Source organism: Chiroxiphia lanceolata, chromosome 13, assembly GCF_009829145.1.
Source record: "Chiroxiphia lanceolata isolate bChiLan1 chromosome 13, bChiLan1.pri, whole genome shotgun sequence".
Lineage (NCBI taxonomy): Eukaryota > Metazoa > Chordata > Aves > Passeriformes > Pipridae > Chiroxiphia > Chiroxiphia lanceolata.
The window spans coordinates 9,974,019-9,992,083 of NC_045649.1; the positions used below are offsets into that span (position 1 = coordinate 9,974,019).

Genomic DNA, 18,065 nt, shown 5'->3' on the forward strand with positions numbered 1-18,065 from the left:
TCCATCGCCAGAGTCAGACTGACACCTGCCGGCGCCCGAGCGGCCCTCGGGGAACGGAGGGGAAACGCTCCGGGCTCGGCGTCTGAAAGGAGGAAGGACACGAAAGGCCCCGGAGGCGATGTCGGGAGCACCAGGAGCGACCCCGTTCCCGGGTCAGGGCAGGGCCTGGGGGCAGAGCGGCCCAGCCGCCGCTCCGGCCAGGGGACCGAGCGGGGAGGGCCGAGCGCGGCCGGGCCCTGCCGGGCGCCCGTACGGGGCGGGGCCGGGCTGAGGGGCGGGGGCGGCCGGGGCGGCGGTGACGGGACGCGGGTGGGTGTTCGCGTTCGCGGGTGGCCATGGCGGCGGGCAGCGCCATCCAGATCCCCACGCGGCTGCCGCTGCTCCTGACCCACGAGGGCGTCCTGCTGCCCGGCTCCACCATGCGCACCAGCGTGGACTCCCCGCGCAACATGCAGCTGGTGCGCAGCCGGCTGCTGAAGGGCACCTCGCTGCGGAGCACCATCATCGGCGTCATCCCCAACACCAGCGACCCCACCTCCGACTGCGACGACCTGCCCTCCCTGCACAGGTGCGGCCCGGCCCGGCTCCCCCTCCCTCCGTCCCTTGCGGCCTCCCCGGCCGTGGCTCACCCCGCGGGGCCGTCCCGCTCCGCCGCCCTGCGGCAAAGGCTTCTCCCCTCGGGGAGACCTTGTCCCTGCACCGGCCCGGCCTGCGAGGTGTCGGGGACAGACTGGGAGGCCTCCGGAAGGAAAGCTTGGAGAAGGAGAGTGAAGTGGAAGAGGAAAATAAGGCCAAAGAACGCAGGCCCGTAGCTGCAGGGCTGTCGCAGCTGTTAACCATGGCATTTTTCACCTAGTATGAAACACGGATAGTAGCCTAGTTCGCATAAAATGAAAACGAATTGTATTTCTGTGGGGTAAAGTATAAGTAAAACTTACATGCTGTAACCCTTACTCTGCGAACTTGATCGTATCAGTGGACTTAGTAAGGTTTTGCAAGAAAAAAATCTTCTGTTTTAAGCCTGCTTAAAGAGATCTGCAGCGATCTAAAAGGGTTGTTGAGTGTAAGGCCAGCAATTTCACTGAAGAAGTGTGACTTAGTTTCCCAATGCCTGTCATTTAGGCAGAAATGTCAGCGTGCCTGTTCTCACCGAGATCCATTATTTATGAAAAAGTTACACAGGTTTCTAAACTCTGTGACTGTTATTACATTATCTTAGTTTTTCAGTTAATTCATTCATTTTCAGGTTTTAGGGTTTGGTTTTGTAATCTCCGTTACAAAGGAAGTTGTATAGCTTGGTTGCCTTTCGTGATAAGGAACCATGACCCAAAAGGGTCTTGGAACCTGTAGCTGTTAAGGAGGCAGGCAAAGTGTTCTGTGGAAGGTGACAAATAATCCAAGGATTTGATCTGTTTTTAGGATTGGCACTGCTGCCTTGGCAGTTCAGGTGGTTGGTAGCAACTGGCCCAAGCCACATTATACGTTGCTGGTTACGGGCCTCTGCCGGTTCCAGATCCTGCAGCTGCTCAAGGAGAAGCCTTATCCCGTTGCTGAAGTGGAGCAGTTGGATCGACTTGAGCAGTTTACTAATCAGCATAAATCTGAGGAGGAGCTTGGAGAGTTGTCAGAACAATTCTACAAGTATGCAGTGCAGGTAATATGTTGTAATCTTATTATTTATGCATATATTTGGGCTCTTTATTTGTTTCCTATCTGTCCTTCTGTTTCTCTACTTCTTATATTTTTCAGAGACTAGTAGAGTTTCAGTATTTCTGCTACAAAACAAATGTTTTTGTTATAGGTTGAGGTTTCTGTGTCGAGTTCCGGGGTGTCTATACAGCTCAATGCAGGATGAGTTTAACTGCATATGTTAGTGCTATGATATGTTAGTGTTTCATATATAGCAATACTATAAATACAGTCCAGTAAAAGGAATATTTTTAATTTTTCCAGAATTTTATATGTATATGAAAAAATATACAATGGATTTTTTTAAATTATTAAAGGGAAAAAACCCCTCTAAAACCTTGATTATAAAGAGATGCATATATAAACTAGGTATAATGAATTTGAGTTTAAAGGACATATAGAAGAAGTCATCATAGTGTTAACTGAGGAAGTTTTTAATTAGGGCGTGTGGGGGAAATAAGAGATGTAGGTATTGAAAAAAAGTGCTGCAATGATATTTTTGAACTTTTTGAACAAGGAGAAATCCCGAAGTCTTGATGCCCTTTGCCGATTTAGTGCCTCCTCTCTGAACTTTTTGTGAATTTATTTTGGTAGCTTTTTGGCAAACCACCTAGACAAGCTTCACAGCGAAAGATACAGTCCCGTTTAGGTCAGATACTCACTTAGATAATTTAAAAATAAAAAAAATTGATGTTATTGATGGTGTGTTTCTTACAGCTGGTTGAGATGCTGGACATGTCAGTGCCTGCGGTCGCAAAGCTGAGACGTCTTCTGGACAATCTGCCTCGAGAAGCTTTGCCAGATATCCTGACTTCTATCATCAGGACATCCAACCAAGAGAAGCTTCAGGTGTCATGTTCAGAAACTTTTCTAAGGGGATTTAGGGGCTTGCTGTCTTTTTTTACAGTCAGTCAGTTTTAGATAATTTTGGAATTGTTCACACTTGAGACTCTGCACTGATAAGGTTGTGCCAGCAGGTATTTGTGTTACAGCCGAGCAGGAATGCTTGTAAAAAGTTAACTGTTGTTTAAAGTGTTAATATATGTATGTGCCAGAACTCACCTAATAAGTAAATTAATCTAGTTAGCCTTGGAAATACTTAGTTTTATTAAACAATAAATCCAGCATGGACTTGCCTTTCCCATGGTAAAGATGATAAATCTTTTTTCATATTGTGTTGAAACCTTGCTTTTTATCACAGTTGACAAATCATGCTAACAACTTGAGAGTTAATTTTTCAAATCTTTTTGAAAACATTCTTAAGGTCTGGGTTTCTTTAAATGCTGAGACAGAGGTTAAATTTCCATCATATGTCAAAGTAACTTTATGCAAAAATGGTCCTTATGACTTGATTCTTACTAGTCTGATTTCTGTATTTGCCTGCTGTGTTTGTAAGTTTTGTTGTTCCTTTTCTTTTGTCACTGCTAATGCTGCACCTGGAATTGAAAGTGTAAGTTAGATTCTTTCAAAGCACCACAAATAGCACTTAATACAGTGATTTGAAGGAAGGTGTGTACTACAGCTGAATATCCTGCTGATGGAAGGAACATTAGTTATTACATTTAGTGTGTCCCTTTTTGTTTTTATTAAAAGTTCTAAAGAAAAGAGCAGCCAGTGGAAGTTGTGGAAATACAGAGGAGCAGAATTCTACTCACATAACAACTTAATTAAACATGAAAATGAAATGTATAAAATTTTAAAAAGACTAACAAAATAAACAGAAAAATCTGTCATAAAAAAAACATCTTAAGGCATAAGAGGACTTTTTTCCTGGGTTAACCAAGGAAATCATTTAACTTTCTTAGAGGGCTAGCTCTTCCCTGAGGCTCAGTAATTGAAAAATAGAATGTTGATAGATGCTTGCCACAGCAAATGCATCTCAAATATTAAGATGCTTAAAACAGGCAGGATAAAAGACTTTTTTCCTAGTTTGGAGTGCTTGTAGCTTAGGCATCCAGACCCTTGAGGACAGACCTTGTATGCAGTATTCTCTTTGCTTTTCTTGCTACCTTTTTTCCTAATCCATCTATTCTATAACTCTGGTGAAAAGACAGTAACAGTATTCTCCATGTTCTCCACGTTCCCTTCCCCCAGACTGATGATCCATCAGTGTGACCTTGGTTACTTACAGCTCCTGCTCTTAGATTTTAGATGCTGTTAGGCTGGAGGAGCGGTTCAAGATGACGATACCATTGCTTGTTAGACAGATTGAAGGCCTGAAGCTGCTTCAAAAAACAAGAAAGCCCAAACAGGATGATGATAAAAGGGTATGGACCTTTAAATCTGGGATACTTAAGCATCCTAAATAAGTAAAAAGGTACACTTTTTGAGCAGGCTAATGAATGTGCATGATTTTAATTGTGCAAAATTGTAATGTATAGCCATAATATTTGATGGTGAGTCTGGAGGGGCAGAAAACACCCAGCTGGCATCTGTGGCTGTTTAGATACCTAAAAGAGAAAATATTTGTTTAAAACTGCCTAGGCTTTATTTTATTTGTTTATTTATTTTAATCTTTATTTTATTTATTCTGAGCACTTTCTGACATTGAGTAAGTGCTCAGATTCCTTTGAAGAGGTATCTGATGCCCAGTTTACTTGCATGGTATGCACACATTGAGTTTTGGCCTGTGCAGTGAAAGGTGTATCTTTTCCTTGGGGCATTGCAGATGAATGGTAGCATTGTAAAATGTGTGTTGGTAAGCTAGGGCAGCTTGCACTTTTCCTGCAGCTAACTGCACTTATGCAGTTTAGTGAATGGGAAGTAATTGAGAAATGAAAATGGGTGGGAGAGAAAACTTACCCATTTTGTAAAGATTAGGTTTATTTTGCCTAATATGATGGGCTGCAGTGCTTGAAAAATCCCAGGGAGCTCCTTTCAGTTTTGTTCTTGTCTTCTGTCGTTTGCTAGTTTAGGGTACATGATAAATGCACTTAGGGAATACTTACAGTAAAGTAAGAACTCTTAACTTTTCTTAAGGTGTACCAATAACACTTTGTGAAGTTATTTATGGAATTAAAATCTTGAGTGTTTTTCTGTGCACCTCATATGTTCTTATCATGGTTTCCATTCAAAGCCAAAGTACACACCTTATTTAAAAAACAAGACCTGATACTATTCTCTGGCTCTGTTCTCCATTTTTTAGGTGGTAGCTATTCGTCCTAATAGAAGAATCAGTCATGTTGCAAACACTACAGAGGATGAGGAAGAAGAAGAAGATCATGATGATGTTGTCATACTAGAAAAAAAGATTAGAACATCCAGTATGTCAGAACAAGCTCTTAAAGTTTGTCTGAAGGAAATAAAAAGGTAAAAATAGCGGTTTCTTCTCTTATTTTATATTTTAAAACAAATCCTGCAAACCTTTTCCAATTGATATATATTTGTGTTGGTTGTATTTTCAAAATGATTTTTAAACCTCAAGTTTGCTCAGTAGCTGTCCTGTGGTGCAGGACAGTTTTACCCTGCAGTTAATTCCTGGTTGGCCTTATGAATTCAGTGCTTATATTTCCAGGTTGAAGAAGATGCCTCAGTCAATGCCAGAATATGCTTTGACAAGAAATTACTTGGAGCTGATGGTAGAATTGCCATGGAACAAGAGTACAAAAGGTAAACCCTTCTATTTTTGGTGATTGTCTCTTGCACAGACATTTTAGGACAAGTAACCATCATGTAAACATGTGTACTTAGTTCTGCCTTGTAAAAGCATTATTGTGTTACTTTAAGCCAGGTAGACCTTTAGACTTCTGTGAGATCTCTATACTGAATAGGTTGTGTAGCACAACTGTACATCTAAGAATATGAATTTAAGAAGTATTAGGAGTAGTTTCACAGAAAAATGGAGGGGTTATTACTTAAAGTTGGTGCTAGCATGTATCAAAAATAATGAAGAAATGAGCATCCAATTACTCTTTGTATGTCAGACAAAAAAATTTTTGGACGTTTCTGTAGCATTAATCTTTCTGAAAAAGGTTCTGGTATTTCTTAAGCAAGTTTGGTAAGGAACAAAAAAATGAAAACATACAGTTGTAGCTAATTTTAATAATTACAACTTGAGGTGCAATAGAAGAACTGAGTATCATGTCCACTTTGTACCAGTTTTCAAAAGTTGTGAGGGTGATACTATTAATACAGGAACTATTAATGCAGAAATGGAGAGTGAGGAAAGAGTAGAAAACCAATTCCATTTTTAAAGGCAGATGTGCTGATCTCTCTTCTGTTTTCTATGATAGATCGCCTTGAAATCCGTGCAGCTCGAATAGTTTTGGATAATGATCATTATGCTATGGAGAAGCTGAAGAAGAGAGTTTTGGAGTACTTAGCTGTCAGACAGCTTAAAAACAACCTCAAAGGACCCATTCTTTGTTTTGTGGGGCCCCCAGGAGTTGGTAAAACCAGTGTTGGAAGATCAATTGCAAAGACATTGGGTCGAGAATTCCACAGAATTGCTTTAGGAGGAGTCTGTGATCAGTCTGATATTCGAGGCCACAGGTAACTACTTCCTCCTTTCCTAATTGCAATAAAAGTACATTTTGTGATGTCAGACTTCAGACTTCTGACTGTGTAAGCTAGTTACATGTGTGAATTCATTAGAGTGTGGAAGCTCATGGTCTCAACTGGAAGGAATGCAGGAAATCTTGTGCTGAACATCTGCATAAACTTGTAGGAATCTGGAATGTAATGTACTGGTTGGAACCGAGGGTACAGTACACTAGGTTGGAACCGAGGGTACAGTACACTATTGGCTGCTTCTTAGACCAGAGTATGAAAGAGGAAAAAGTGAGAAAACAGTGAATTTGTACTTGAAGAGAACTTGAAAATTCAGAGTTGTTTCGTAGACCTTTAGTTCAGCACCCTTGGTGCAACATGTGTTTATTCCTGTGCATCTCCTGTGGCAGACATGCAGGAGTTTTGTTTTCCAGAGTGTTTGACATTTCCTGGTGTTTGTAGCTTGAAGGAATCATGTGTAGGGTTTTTTCTTAGTGTAGGTTTGGCCAGTGTACCCAGCAGTCCCCTGGGGTGTGTGACACGGTTGTTTTAACCCTTTTCCTGGCTGGCAGCACTGTGGAGCTGTACAGGTGTGCAGGTCTGGGCTGGCCTTCTGACCCACTGCTTACACACTGGTGCAAAAAGAGCCAAACTCTGTCCTCCTCTTTCACTATGTGTTATTCCTGTAACTCATAAACTATCGTTAATCGCTGTTTGCTAAGTAAGAATTCTGATGTTTCAGATTACTTATGGTACTGCTCCTAAAAACAACTTAAAATTTCATCCAACTACACGTTGCTATTCCAGCCGAAGCCACTAGAGGCTGTGGGAAACTCAGCGTTACGGACAGGAGGAACTTTTCCAGGGCAGAGCAGGACTGAAGCCTTTGTAACAGGGAAACCACGTCTTGAACTTGACATTATAAACAAAAGTCAAACTTTCTATCTTGTGCTTCGACCTAATAAAAAATAAAGGCAGGTAGAGTCACGCGATAGAGCCTTTAAAAAAAAACTTTTAACTTCAGGTGTTTGTGGCTGTCACACATTTTTGAGGGCATTATTAAATTATTAACGCATGTTAGAGGCTAACCAGTATAAATTTCATATTAAAAATTTACTTGAAATTAGACAATGGAAAGTATTTGATAGGAGAGTTTATTTTTCACCAGCAAAGGAAAATATAGTCTAGAATTAGCAGGAATATCGTGGAGTTACTCTTCAACAAACAAGTGTATAGTTTAAAAACAAACTTTAGAGCAGTTGGTACCAGGAATCCCTTGTAACCCACTGCTTTTTCAAGTTTTTTTGTAGTTAAAATCAAAATCAGCTGTTGCATACTGGTTTTTAAATTCTTTTTTTTTTCTGCTTCTCAGAATAATATTTAATCAGATAAGAAGTGCAGCTTTTCTGTAGACCTCTGTAATGTCCTTTTGCATGAATAAAGCGTTCAAGTTATTCCCACTCAAGTGAATCCATGTTGTGCATCTGGTGGCAGTTGGAGAGAGGAATTACAGAGGTGTCCTATAAGTGGAGGAGACATAGGCTGTATTCTGAGACATAGGCTGCCATGTTCTGAGTTTTACTGTTTGGTAGGCTGATTTTCTAATATTACATGTTAGGAGACATTCTTTTTCTCCTAAAAGCTCCTTATTAGGCTTTGGGGCTTAAGTTCAGGATTCCATTACCCTTGCAGAAGAATGATACTGTATGTACCTACATTGAAAAACAAGTACTAAATGTACTAGAACATTAAAAAGGAACTGTGTTTCAGTTTGCTTTCCAAGCCAATAGTGCCCTAAATAGCATTCACTTGGGCTGCTCAGTACTGTTGAAAGAGAAAGGTGCAGACTGAGAGATTCAGAAGTTTTAGAGAGCAGTGGGGTGGGGTCTGTGTGTTCAGTCACTGTGCTGCTGCCCTGAGGTGGAAATAGGGCAATTGGAAACGCCCGGGTTTTGCCATTTGAGTGTGGATCACGTGCCTGCAGCTGGGGTTAGTGACTTCTCTTTTGATTGGGGGAAGAACAGCAACTACTGTTCTGCATTCCCAAAATGAAATCATCATCTTGGTACAAAACCAGAACTGTTTTATGAGACATTTTTCAGCTGTTGTTTGCATTTACCACCCTTCTATACCATATGTTAAATTTTTCTGGTTTATATTTGTTGTTTACTTGTATTAAAAAAACAACAAAAAGAAAACAAACCACCCTGAAGAATGACTTAGAACTTTTTTTGCAAGAAGCTCACTGTATTTAAAGTCTCCTCAATACTAGTATTTTGTGTTATACAGGAACTATATGAGCTTATCTGTTGTGTGTGTGGTTTTCTGTTTTCGAGAAGGAAAGGTGTAATTGTGCCATTTATTTATAGTGGTGCTGGTGAGGTAAATGTGAAGCTCTTTCTCACCTTCTTGTGAAGCTCTTTCTTCTGATGGCACTAACTCTGTTATCCTTTTCTATCTGCAGTTAAAAATCATTTAAAACTATTTGTCTGTAGATCAGCATGAAGCAAGTGAGTCATGTTTCTATCAATAACGGTACCACTGCTCTAAGAGTTCCAGTTTGTACACATTCCCAGTTTATACTGGGAGAACCAAGAAGGTTACATTTCCCACCTGGTTTTCTTGCATTTTCTAGGTTATATAGTTCCTAATGATATGCTGTGCAATTCTAGTGTTTTGTTTAACTTTTCACTGATTTTAAAAATAAATAAAAAGAGTACTAAATTACAGAACTTCTGTGGCATCGGCTCTTAAGGGGTTTTTCCAAGTGTTGCTACGGAAGTGAGATAACCAGAAAACTTGGTCTGTACTTCCTGTTTTCAGTGGGGAACAGCTGACTGTCCTTCTAGGTTTGATGCATGGAAAGAAACTGCATCAAAAACTGAGCCAAGCTATGTTATATCATCAAAAGTACTCATTTGGAATATTGTTTCTTCTCTTTTCAACCCTAGAAAAAGCAGTGAAATAAAGAATAACATTACGTTCCGTGGCTGGTGTTCACAAACTGCAGTATTCAGTTTCACAAGTTACAAGGCAAAGGTTGATATCCAGACACATAAATGGCCATATATGCTTGTAATTTTAATGTATTCTTTTGGGTTTATATGTAAATACCTGCAGGGCCTGTTTTACCAAGGACTCTTTTGTTGAGATGTGTTCCATAATAACCTTGGAGATCTTCAGTCTTTGTTTAATAGTATAATAAAAGAGGTATTGGTCCATCTCTAATAAATGAAGATGTGTCATAGATTTAGACTGTTAACACCTGTTTGCCTTCATTTAGTTTGTAAACCAAATCTGTTTCTTAAAACTAGATGAGACATGGATAGCTCAAGATTTTATAGAATTTAAAAGGATCAGGTAGAACTTCGTGTATATAAAAACACAAACATGCATTAAAAAGGTGTAATGTCTTCAATGCACTTGAGAACAGTGTACCAGGCAGGAAAGAAGAAGGTTTAATGCTTACCTAATTATGTTATCCTATTACTGGTATAATCAGAATATTAGAAACAGTTGGGCTGCATTGCATTGGCTCTGAAGCTTATAAAATTATTCTCTAGTGCAGTGATCACCTTCTGTTAAAAACAGCCCAGACAAGAACAAAACCACCACCAGCAAACAAAACCCAAACCCAAAAAAACCCACCTTATAAGAAGGAAAAAACCCCAAAACCCCAAAGAAATGCCCAAATTGCTAGAATGATTAATTTGATTGCACTGGTAATGATTGATTTCTGTGACCTTCAGCTTTGCTCCAGTCTGGTAATTTTCTGATTGCATTTTATAGAATCTTCCATTCTTTTGGCAAGGTTGTCCATGTGCAGATGGAGGAGGAGGTGGTGTAATAGCTCCCCCCTGCAGAGTCTTGATCTGTAGTACCTGTCACACAGAGCAATCCTCAGTGAGAGGAGTCCACTCCCTTGCTGCAGAGTAAGACTCTACACAAAAGTGCTGAACCATTGCATGCTGGCTGCTTCAGTCTTTAGCAGCTGCCTCATGAAGGTGGTAAGAGGCAAACTGAATTTCTCTTGCCTTGCTGGCTATTTAGAAGGTCTTAAAAACTTTTATTTTTGCTCAGATCTAGAATTAAATACCATAACTGCAGTTTGTTTACTCAGTGGTTAAATGCTACATGGAACTAAGACCGTTGTTGTGTGGTTTGGGTTCTGGTTTTGTTTGGGATTTTTTTAATATTTAAAGTTGTCTCTGGTATCTTTTGAAATTACTCCCATGGTATTTTTGGTTTCATCTTTGTAAATGTCATCCTGTTTATTTTGGACTGTAGTAAAACAGATCATATGGCAAAGCAGGCCTCTTTTGCTTATCTGCTCTGTGAGGGTCATGAGACAGATCCAGTTATTCAGCACTTAATGTACCTCTTTCTTCTTGAGTGACCAGAATTTCATACTCTTAGTTATAGTATTTGGAGTGGTTATGGCACAAGCAGAAAAGGCTGTGATAAATGCAGCATGCAGGGGATGTATGCACATAAAATGTAGTTGCTCTCTATGTGTGTTGTGGAAAAACGTTTTTACTGATTTTGCTGAATAAATTCAAACTCGTAATTTTTTGTTAAATTGCACTGTTTAACTTTTCATATTGAAATGACGTCGTAAATACAGTTATTTTCGCTGAGTATTTATTAAAGCATGCTTTATATTCAGGGGACATTGACAGTTCAGCATAATTGGAATTTTGCCCTGATTTGTAACGTGCTGTTTGAACTCTGTTGCGGTGATAAAATCCCAGTATTGTAATTATTAAAATGCTAGTAATAGTGAGGTTTGGCTTGTTCCTCTGGTGCAAGGATGCATGTACTGGAACATGCAAAATGCTTGCAAGCCATAAAGTTTGGATATACTTTAATGCACATGGTTATCTTTCCAGGCCAACTAGTGCCCCATGGAACTCAAACTTTCACTGCTGCTACAATTGCCTGTATTAGTTCAGTTGTATATCGCGTATCTTTAGCAACTAGTTCCAAAAAGTTTTGCAAAAAAAGCAGGAGTTGGTACAATGCTGCTTGCTCTGGTATTTTCCTTTGAGTTTTGTTTCCTGTGCTGTTCCTGCCCTGTTGCCCAGCTCAGCCCTGTTTCCCCCTGGTTTCTCTCCCCAGGCGCACCTACGTGGGCAGCATGCCCGGCAGGATCATCAACGGCCTCAAGACTGTGGGGGTCAACAACCCCGTGTTCCTGCTGGATGAGGTTGATAAACTGGCCAAGAGCTTGCAGGGGGATCCTGCAGCAGCCTTGCTTGAGGTAAGAGATGTTGAATCGCAAGCATTGCTTCATTCGTATTTAAAAAAAAAAATAAAATAATTAAAATAGTGGACTCGGACGATTCGCTGCACGAAGTGTCACCTTTGTTATTCAAATGTCAGCTACTGAGTTCTGACATCCTTTGATTTCTGCCAACTACTTGGGCACAGTGCAAGTGCCATCAGGGCTAAATAAGATACCATAAATCTCACTGAGCTGTACTTAAACACAAGGATGGATTTGGGGGTGTTTGGTGTATTTAAATACTGTTCAAGCCTTAAACATTAGTTACTTGGGGGACTTCAGGACATTGGTTTTTAATGACCAAATGTTGTTAGCTAAGAAACAAGTACAGAGCAACCACACAGCAGCTAGACTTTTTCAAGTTTTCCTTTTCTTTCTTGGAACAATTTTAATATATTTTTGAAGCTTTTGACGGTACCAGCTTATACTGGAGCTAAGCATTTTATCCAGTGGACTATCCATATGGACTAGTTGCATCTTCTTTTAGGAGCATTTCTTTAATTAGTGTTGTAATTAACTTTCTAAACTAAAATTTTTCCTTTAAGTCACAGATCCCCCAGTCCCTGACTGATCATAGTGTCGTGAGTGTTAACTTTCCATGAGAGTCAGTTTTTCCATGAGTGCATTTTTTCTAAAATTCTGGGATTTGGACTAAGATATAAATGTATCTAATTTTGAATTACATGATGCAATTATTTTCTCACAAAAGTTTTAGAGGTTTTAAAGTTTACTTGCTTAAAGACACAAGTAAAATCCAGGAGATCCAATTGATGACTGGCGAATGAGGTACTACTGGAATATTTTGTAAATCCCATCAAGTGTTGAGATGTTACTAATTAGGTTAGTTGTTAGGTTTTCAGGAGGCTAAAACTAGAGTGATTATGAAGAAGATGAATTGAGACCTGTGCCTTGCAGGCTTCATTTATCATGTAGCTGAAAGCAGTAATGAGTTGTCAGAACCTTTTTTCTGACTTCTGTTTTCTGGAGTATGACATGATATCCCAGAAGTGTCTCAGTTGTCAGACTTAAGGTGTGGTAGCTTTGGTAGGTGGATATGAAAGTGGTTCTGATAATATTTGCCTGGAGTAATTCTAATAACTCTTTTGACTGGCAGTGCTTAATGCAGTGATTTAAATATGAAAAATGCTACTTAAGGTGTCATGAGCTCATCTGGATGGTGTATGACATTCTGCAAATGAAATGTCAATTGGCATTCTACAAACGTCATTATTTTCTTCCTGCTAGACTGTAAAATTACTGTTTTGACAAGGCCAACTAGTTCTTTGAAAAGCAGTGTATGAGCAGGCTGTGGTTTGAGAGCTCTGTTTTGATCTTTGCATGTTAACATGAACTAGTAGTGATTTAAATGTGCTAGAAGATGGCATGGCTTCACTTCTTCAGCTTTTAAAAGTGACAGTTATGGTCCTTTACCTGTGTATTTCTATAATGTGTAGTAGTGCATGAAAAGCCTCAAAATGCAAGGAAAACAAGGAGGAGAGTGTAACAAATACAGATGTTTTGCTTCTACTTTTCACTTATGGGATTTTATTTACTCCTTGCTGTTAATGGTAATGAGCTCTGTGTCTGGGTTTGCTGATATTTCTTCTGTCATTTGTCCTCTAGCTGTTTGAACTAACCTCTCCTGAGTCCAGTCAATGCATGGATAAATATACCTGAAAATCAAATTTCATTAGTTAGCTGGCTGTTGTTTGCGAGGCGATGAAAATCGCTAACGCCACAATGATTTGGCTTTTCTTGGAAAGAATGTTCCCATCATGACTCTAGATCTGTACATTAATATTGTTAATTTTATTCAACCTTTACTGCTTCTTCTGATTTATTTTCCTTCCCTGTCCTGCAGTAGAGAACAATTGTATTCTTCTTTTATCATGTCAAGTTCATGAGGGCAAATTAAATTTCTTTCTTTTTTAATTAGTTGTGTTTGACTTTTGGATGCTTTGTTACCGCTTTGAGATGTTTCTGTTTTCCGTATTTGAAGCCCACAATTCTCAGTGATATTCAGCTCAGCTCCTGCCATGGATTTTTCCAGCTGAGACTCATCAGGTTTGCTTCCAATTGTCTGCCTGGGCTGCAATCTCTCTGTAAGCCGTTACTAATTGACCATTAGTTGCATCTGGAGAAGTAATTGCTCTATTAACCATGTCTGGGCTGCTCCCCTGTGAGATCTGTATATCCCTCTACTGCTGGCTAAACATCCTGAAGCAGGTGCTTTACCTCTTCTAATGGAGAACTCATGTCTGGACATAATAGCTTAATTTTCATCTGCTTTTTGTGGTTTACTATTGGGAAGTCCATCTGGAACAAGCAAAGGTGGCTATTATGTAGGAGAGCAAACAGTAGTTGGTGGTCACCTAACTGGTACATTTATTTTCCACACTGCTGCTTGTTGTTTGGTAAGTGCCATCATTAAGTATAAAAGGCACATCCTTTTCTCCCTGATGTGTAGGTGTGTCAAATTATCGCTGTCTACAATGGGATATATTCAAGGAGAAAATTGCCATAACCTTGTGAGCTTGGAAGCAAAGCTTGATGTTTGATAATTGCCGGATATGTGTTTGGTTCTAATGCTTCTGCAGAATTGTTGCTTAAGCAAGACAGAATGTCTTCCTATTTCCAGATACTGTTCATTAACAACGGAATATTTTAGTCTAAATTTAGATGACCTCTGTTAAAAAACAGAAGAAAACAGAAATGGATCCAAGTGCCTGATAGTGACTATTTGTATGCAGGGAAATTAGACCAGGAGCAGAGCCAGGCAATTAAATGTTCGTGGAACTTATTCTGGATTTTGTGGTAATAAAAAGCTGTTACAGAGAAGCCTTTGTGTGCATGTGAGCTGTTGGCCGTAAATTAGCCAAGAAGTTTTGTGCACTCAATGTTCTTTTTGTACTTAATATTTTTGTATTAGTTGAATATCTTTAAAAACTTTTGAACTTGAACTTTAGCACAGATACCTCACTGAAGCACAGTTCTATTTGTTTTGGAAAATCTGTTTGAAATGCATAAGCGTGATACTGTTTTACGTCTTATTCTAAGAAATAGTTACCATGACAAAGAAATATGAGTCCAGAGAAACTCTAGTTGTTATTAAAAAATCTCAGATAATTCACATTTTTAGATATTATCTGAGTTGGCTTGGATTACAATTTCATTTACCTCTATTAGATGGTATTGTTTGCATAGGAGTACAGCATCAGTATTTTGTGTATCTTTGTAAATAATATAATCACCACTTGTCATTTAGTAGGATTCATAAGGATTTCTAGTTGCAGACTAGAAGGAGAAAGAGAGAAACATGCCTGTAAATTAATGTGGTAAAATACCAGTTTGGTCTGTCAGAATACATTGTTTTTCAACAGTTTTGAAAGTAGATGCAAGTACTTCAGCTAATAGACTGCAATTCTGTGGAAATACTGTTATCAGTGTTAAAAAAAAGGGAGGGTAATCTGAGTTAGGATTTGCTGTTTAAATCAGTTTTGAAAAATTTAGTAGAGTATACTTTGAATGGGCAACTGATATTTGATACAGATCTGCTTTCTTTGAAAACAGTTTGTAGATGCTGTGCTTGGATTCACTGCCTGTTGTTGTGTCTCCCTGTAGGGCTGATTGAGGGAAGGGACATCTATAACTGAGTGAATTATGCATCAGTGTGCTTGGCTTGTCAGGATACTTCAAGGCCTTTGCCTTCATTGATAGAGAAGGGAGTAAATGACAGCAGCTGCTGCTGAAGAGTGTAGGAAAAGCTTTTGAATAGCGTATAGCCCATGAACAATGGCATTCACTGAGTTGCAGCCTTAGTTTTAGAATTTAGGCATATGCTTTGGTGTGTTTTAAGATTTCACTATTAGGGGGAATGTGTAGCTTGTGTTTTATTACAGTTGCAATACATTTCTAAATATTGCTCTTAAATCTGAGCAGTACTTCAAAATGAAACCAGAATTTATTCTGTTTTTTTAAGAAACTCTGCTGTGTTTCTGGCATTCTGTAAAAACAGTATTTTCCTGGTTTGTTCTGATTGTAATTCTGTTCTAAAGATCTTTTTTTTTTTCACTTTTCAAAGCCTGAACAGAATTTAAGAGTAATGAAAATTCAGACTTGTTTTCTTTATGACCATCTAAGCTCAAATTCAGGTTTTTTTTTCATTATCAACACTGTTCTTTGTCTATAATTTAAGTCGTGTGCATTCATTTGGGTGTAGGCAGATAAATTATTTTGACAGTGGTGTGCTATTTCTCAGGAGATGCATAGGTATTTGTAACATGAGAATTATTCATGTTCGTGTAGCACTGATAATTCATCATTTGGAAAGGAGTAAATGTGACTGTTTTAAGGGGTTGTGGAGTGAAGGTGGTTCATAGGTGATACAGAAACCAAGTGAACATTGCTATATACAATGAACTTCCCATTTCTAACACTTACAAAAACACAAAACAGTGTCTTAGTACCCTTGTGATCCACCTGATGTGAAAAACCAGCTTATTCAAGGAATAGCTTGAATACACACAAGTGTTGCATTAGCACACATAAATGGTGCTAACAGCACTGGGAAGACAACACAGTTATTTAAGCCATAGTTCTACTTGTTCAGTAAATTTTTGAGGTTGGTTGGACTGTGTGTTGTTATTCTGCTGTGCTTGTTTAATTTTGTCTCTGATGTTTTGGGGGGGGGGGGGGGGGGGGGAAGAAAAATGCAAAGATTGTGTTAGGAAAGCCAGGGCTCACCAAGGGTCGAGACTTGCATGGGATGTCATGGGCAAGGAGAAGACCTTGTACTCCTCCATTAGGAAAAGGCTGGCCAAAGCTGAATGAGCAGGGTGAGAGATTTAGGGACAGCAGAAAGGGCTGGGATTGTGGTATCTGTGAGGAGGTCTCACAGGTTGGTGTGCTGAGAGTAAGAAGAGCTACCAGCAGCAGGTGAAGATTGGAGTCAGGGATTACTTGAAAGAATTCTGCTTATTCCATGGGACCACGAGAGCTGCTTTTCCAAGGTTACTGTGAGAGTCCTTGAAGGGCCACTCTCTGCCATGTGTACAGGGTCATGGAGATAGAGCTTATGGGAGGTACTGGAGGGCTGGAACAATGCTGCAGCCACCTTTAGAAAAGGACAGAAACAACTAATGGGAAAACAACTTCTTTTGTTTTGTGTGTGGTGGGAGATGTAGTCACAGACTCATCTGAGCAAAGTCAGGCTTTAGTGATGTTCATAAAATATTCTGTGAATGTAAAGTCAGATTTGACAGATCCAAATGGAATATAATAAATATGCCCATATTTTCTTTACTTCTAATTGAGCAATTGCATCTCTTTTGTGTTCACTCTTGTCAAGGTGTTGGATCCAGAACAAAATCACAGTTTCACCGATCACTACTTAAATGTAGCCTTTGATCTGTCCCAAGTCCTTTTTATAGCTACAGCCAACACTACAGCTACAATCCCACCTGCTCTGCTGGACAGAATGGAAATTATCCAAGTTCCAGGTAACTCTGCAGTGTTTTCATTAAAGTGACTATTGCAAATCCCTAAACAAGTTCAGGGTGTTTTTCCTGAAATGAAGGGCAGTTCCTTAAGGAAAGCCTACCAGGAATCTGGAGTGCACGGCCAGAATCATTAAAAGAGACTTGGAAGGATGCCTCTGTTATGGGCTCTGCCATGAGAATGACACTTAGCATTGCACTTAGGAAAATTCAGTGCCAGGGCTGTGGTGATACATTGATACATTCTGAAATGATATTTGAAATGATATTTTCATTTACTGATTTGTTTGCATTCTAATAGTCTGTTGGTTGATGCATCTTTTTAAGATTCCAATGAAGAAAAGGGTCTTTGAAACACTAAAATTCTGTTCTTGTTCACATGAATTTATGAATCACCATAAAGGATCATACCAACAGCCTTTTAAATTATAGCTGGGGGTGGTTTTTGTTAAATTCAATTAGATAGAATTATAAAAGGTAAGAAATTTGATTATATTGTAGTGTATAAGCAAAAAGATAAATAAATACATGCTTTTGCTTTGAAGGATACACACAAGAAGAAAAAATTGAAATTGCACACAGACACTTGATTCCTAAACAGCTTGAACAACATGGCCTGACTCCACAGCAAATTCAGATTCCCCAAGTAACCACTTTGGATATAATTACCAGGTAAGTCCGTTCGTTGCTTTCAGTTTAAATAACTTCTTTTTTTGTAACTAGTAAATCAATTTATAGTGTGATAACACAAAACATGTCTTAAGGTCTGTTGTCCTTAATAGCTTCAGAAGTTCACCAGCTGGTAAATTACATTTTTTTTTTCCTTGTGACTGGATGGGCCACATTTGTTTAAAATTTGGAATTAGGTTAAACAAATTAAAATGTGGGGTTTAAAATAGCTTGTATGCATTAGAACTTTTTTTGTTGGACGTGAGAGCACATACATTGAACAGAACATCTTTTGAACTTGAAACTAGCTCCTTTTCAATGGAAAAAGGATCAAGATTCAGTGAATTGAAGTATTCTGTGACCAGTAACAGCATTTTGGCTGCTTTGTTTAGTGTTATTGTCTGGTGCTTCTTTTTAATTTACAGACTATAAGAAAATAT

The 18,065-nt window shown here is 39.1% G+C and overlaps 1 protein-coding gene across 2 annotated transcripts in view; it reads left to right on the plus strand.

Moving 5' to 3' along the window:
- Positions 1–276: 276 nt before the first annotated feature.
- Positions 277–18,065, plus strand: part of LONP2 (lon peptidase 2, peroxisomal) — a 36,744-nt gene continuing 18,955 nt past the window's right edge. Inside the window, exons 1-10 of one of the 2 annotated variants that reach the window (XM_032700747.1) lie at positions 277–568; positions 1,420–1,654; positions 2,407–2,538; positions 3,834–3,956; positions 4,835–4,998; positions 5,204–5,298; positions 5,922–6,180; positions 11,296–11,437; positions 16,809–16,959; positions 17,502–17,628. In XM_032700747.1, the coding sequence (XP_032556638.1) occupies positions 336–568; positions 1,420–1,654; positions 2,407–2,538; positions 3,834–3,956; positions 4,835–4,998; positions 5,204–5,298; positions 5,922–6,180; positions 11,296–11,437; positions 16,809–16,959; positions 17,502–17,628 (1,661 nt within the window). In that variant the 5' untranslated portion in view covers positions 277–335. The remainder of the gene's footprint in view (positions 569–1,419; positions 1,655–2,406; positions 2,539–3,833; positions 3,957–4,834; positions 4,999–5,203; positions 5,299–5,921; positions 6,181–11,295; positions 11,438–16,808; positions 16,960–17,501; positions 17,629–18,065) is intronic. The other variant, XM_032700748.1, reaches the window with a different exon arrangement.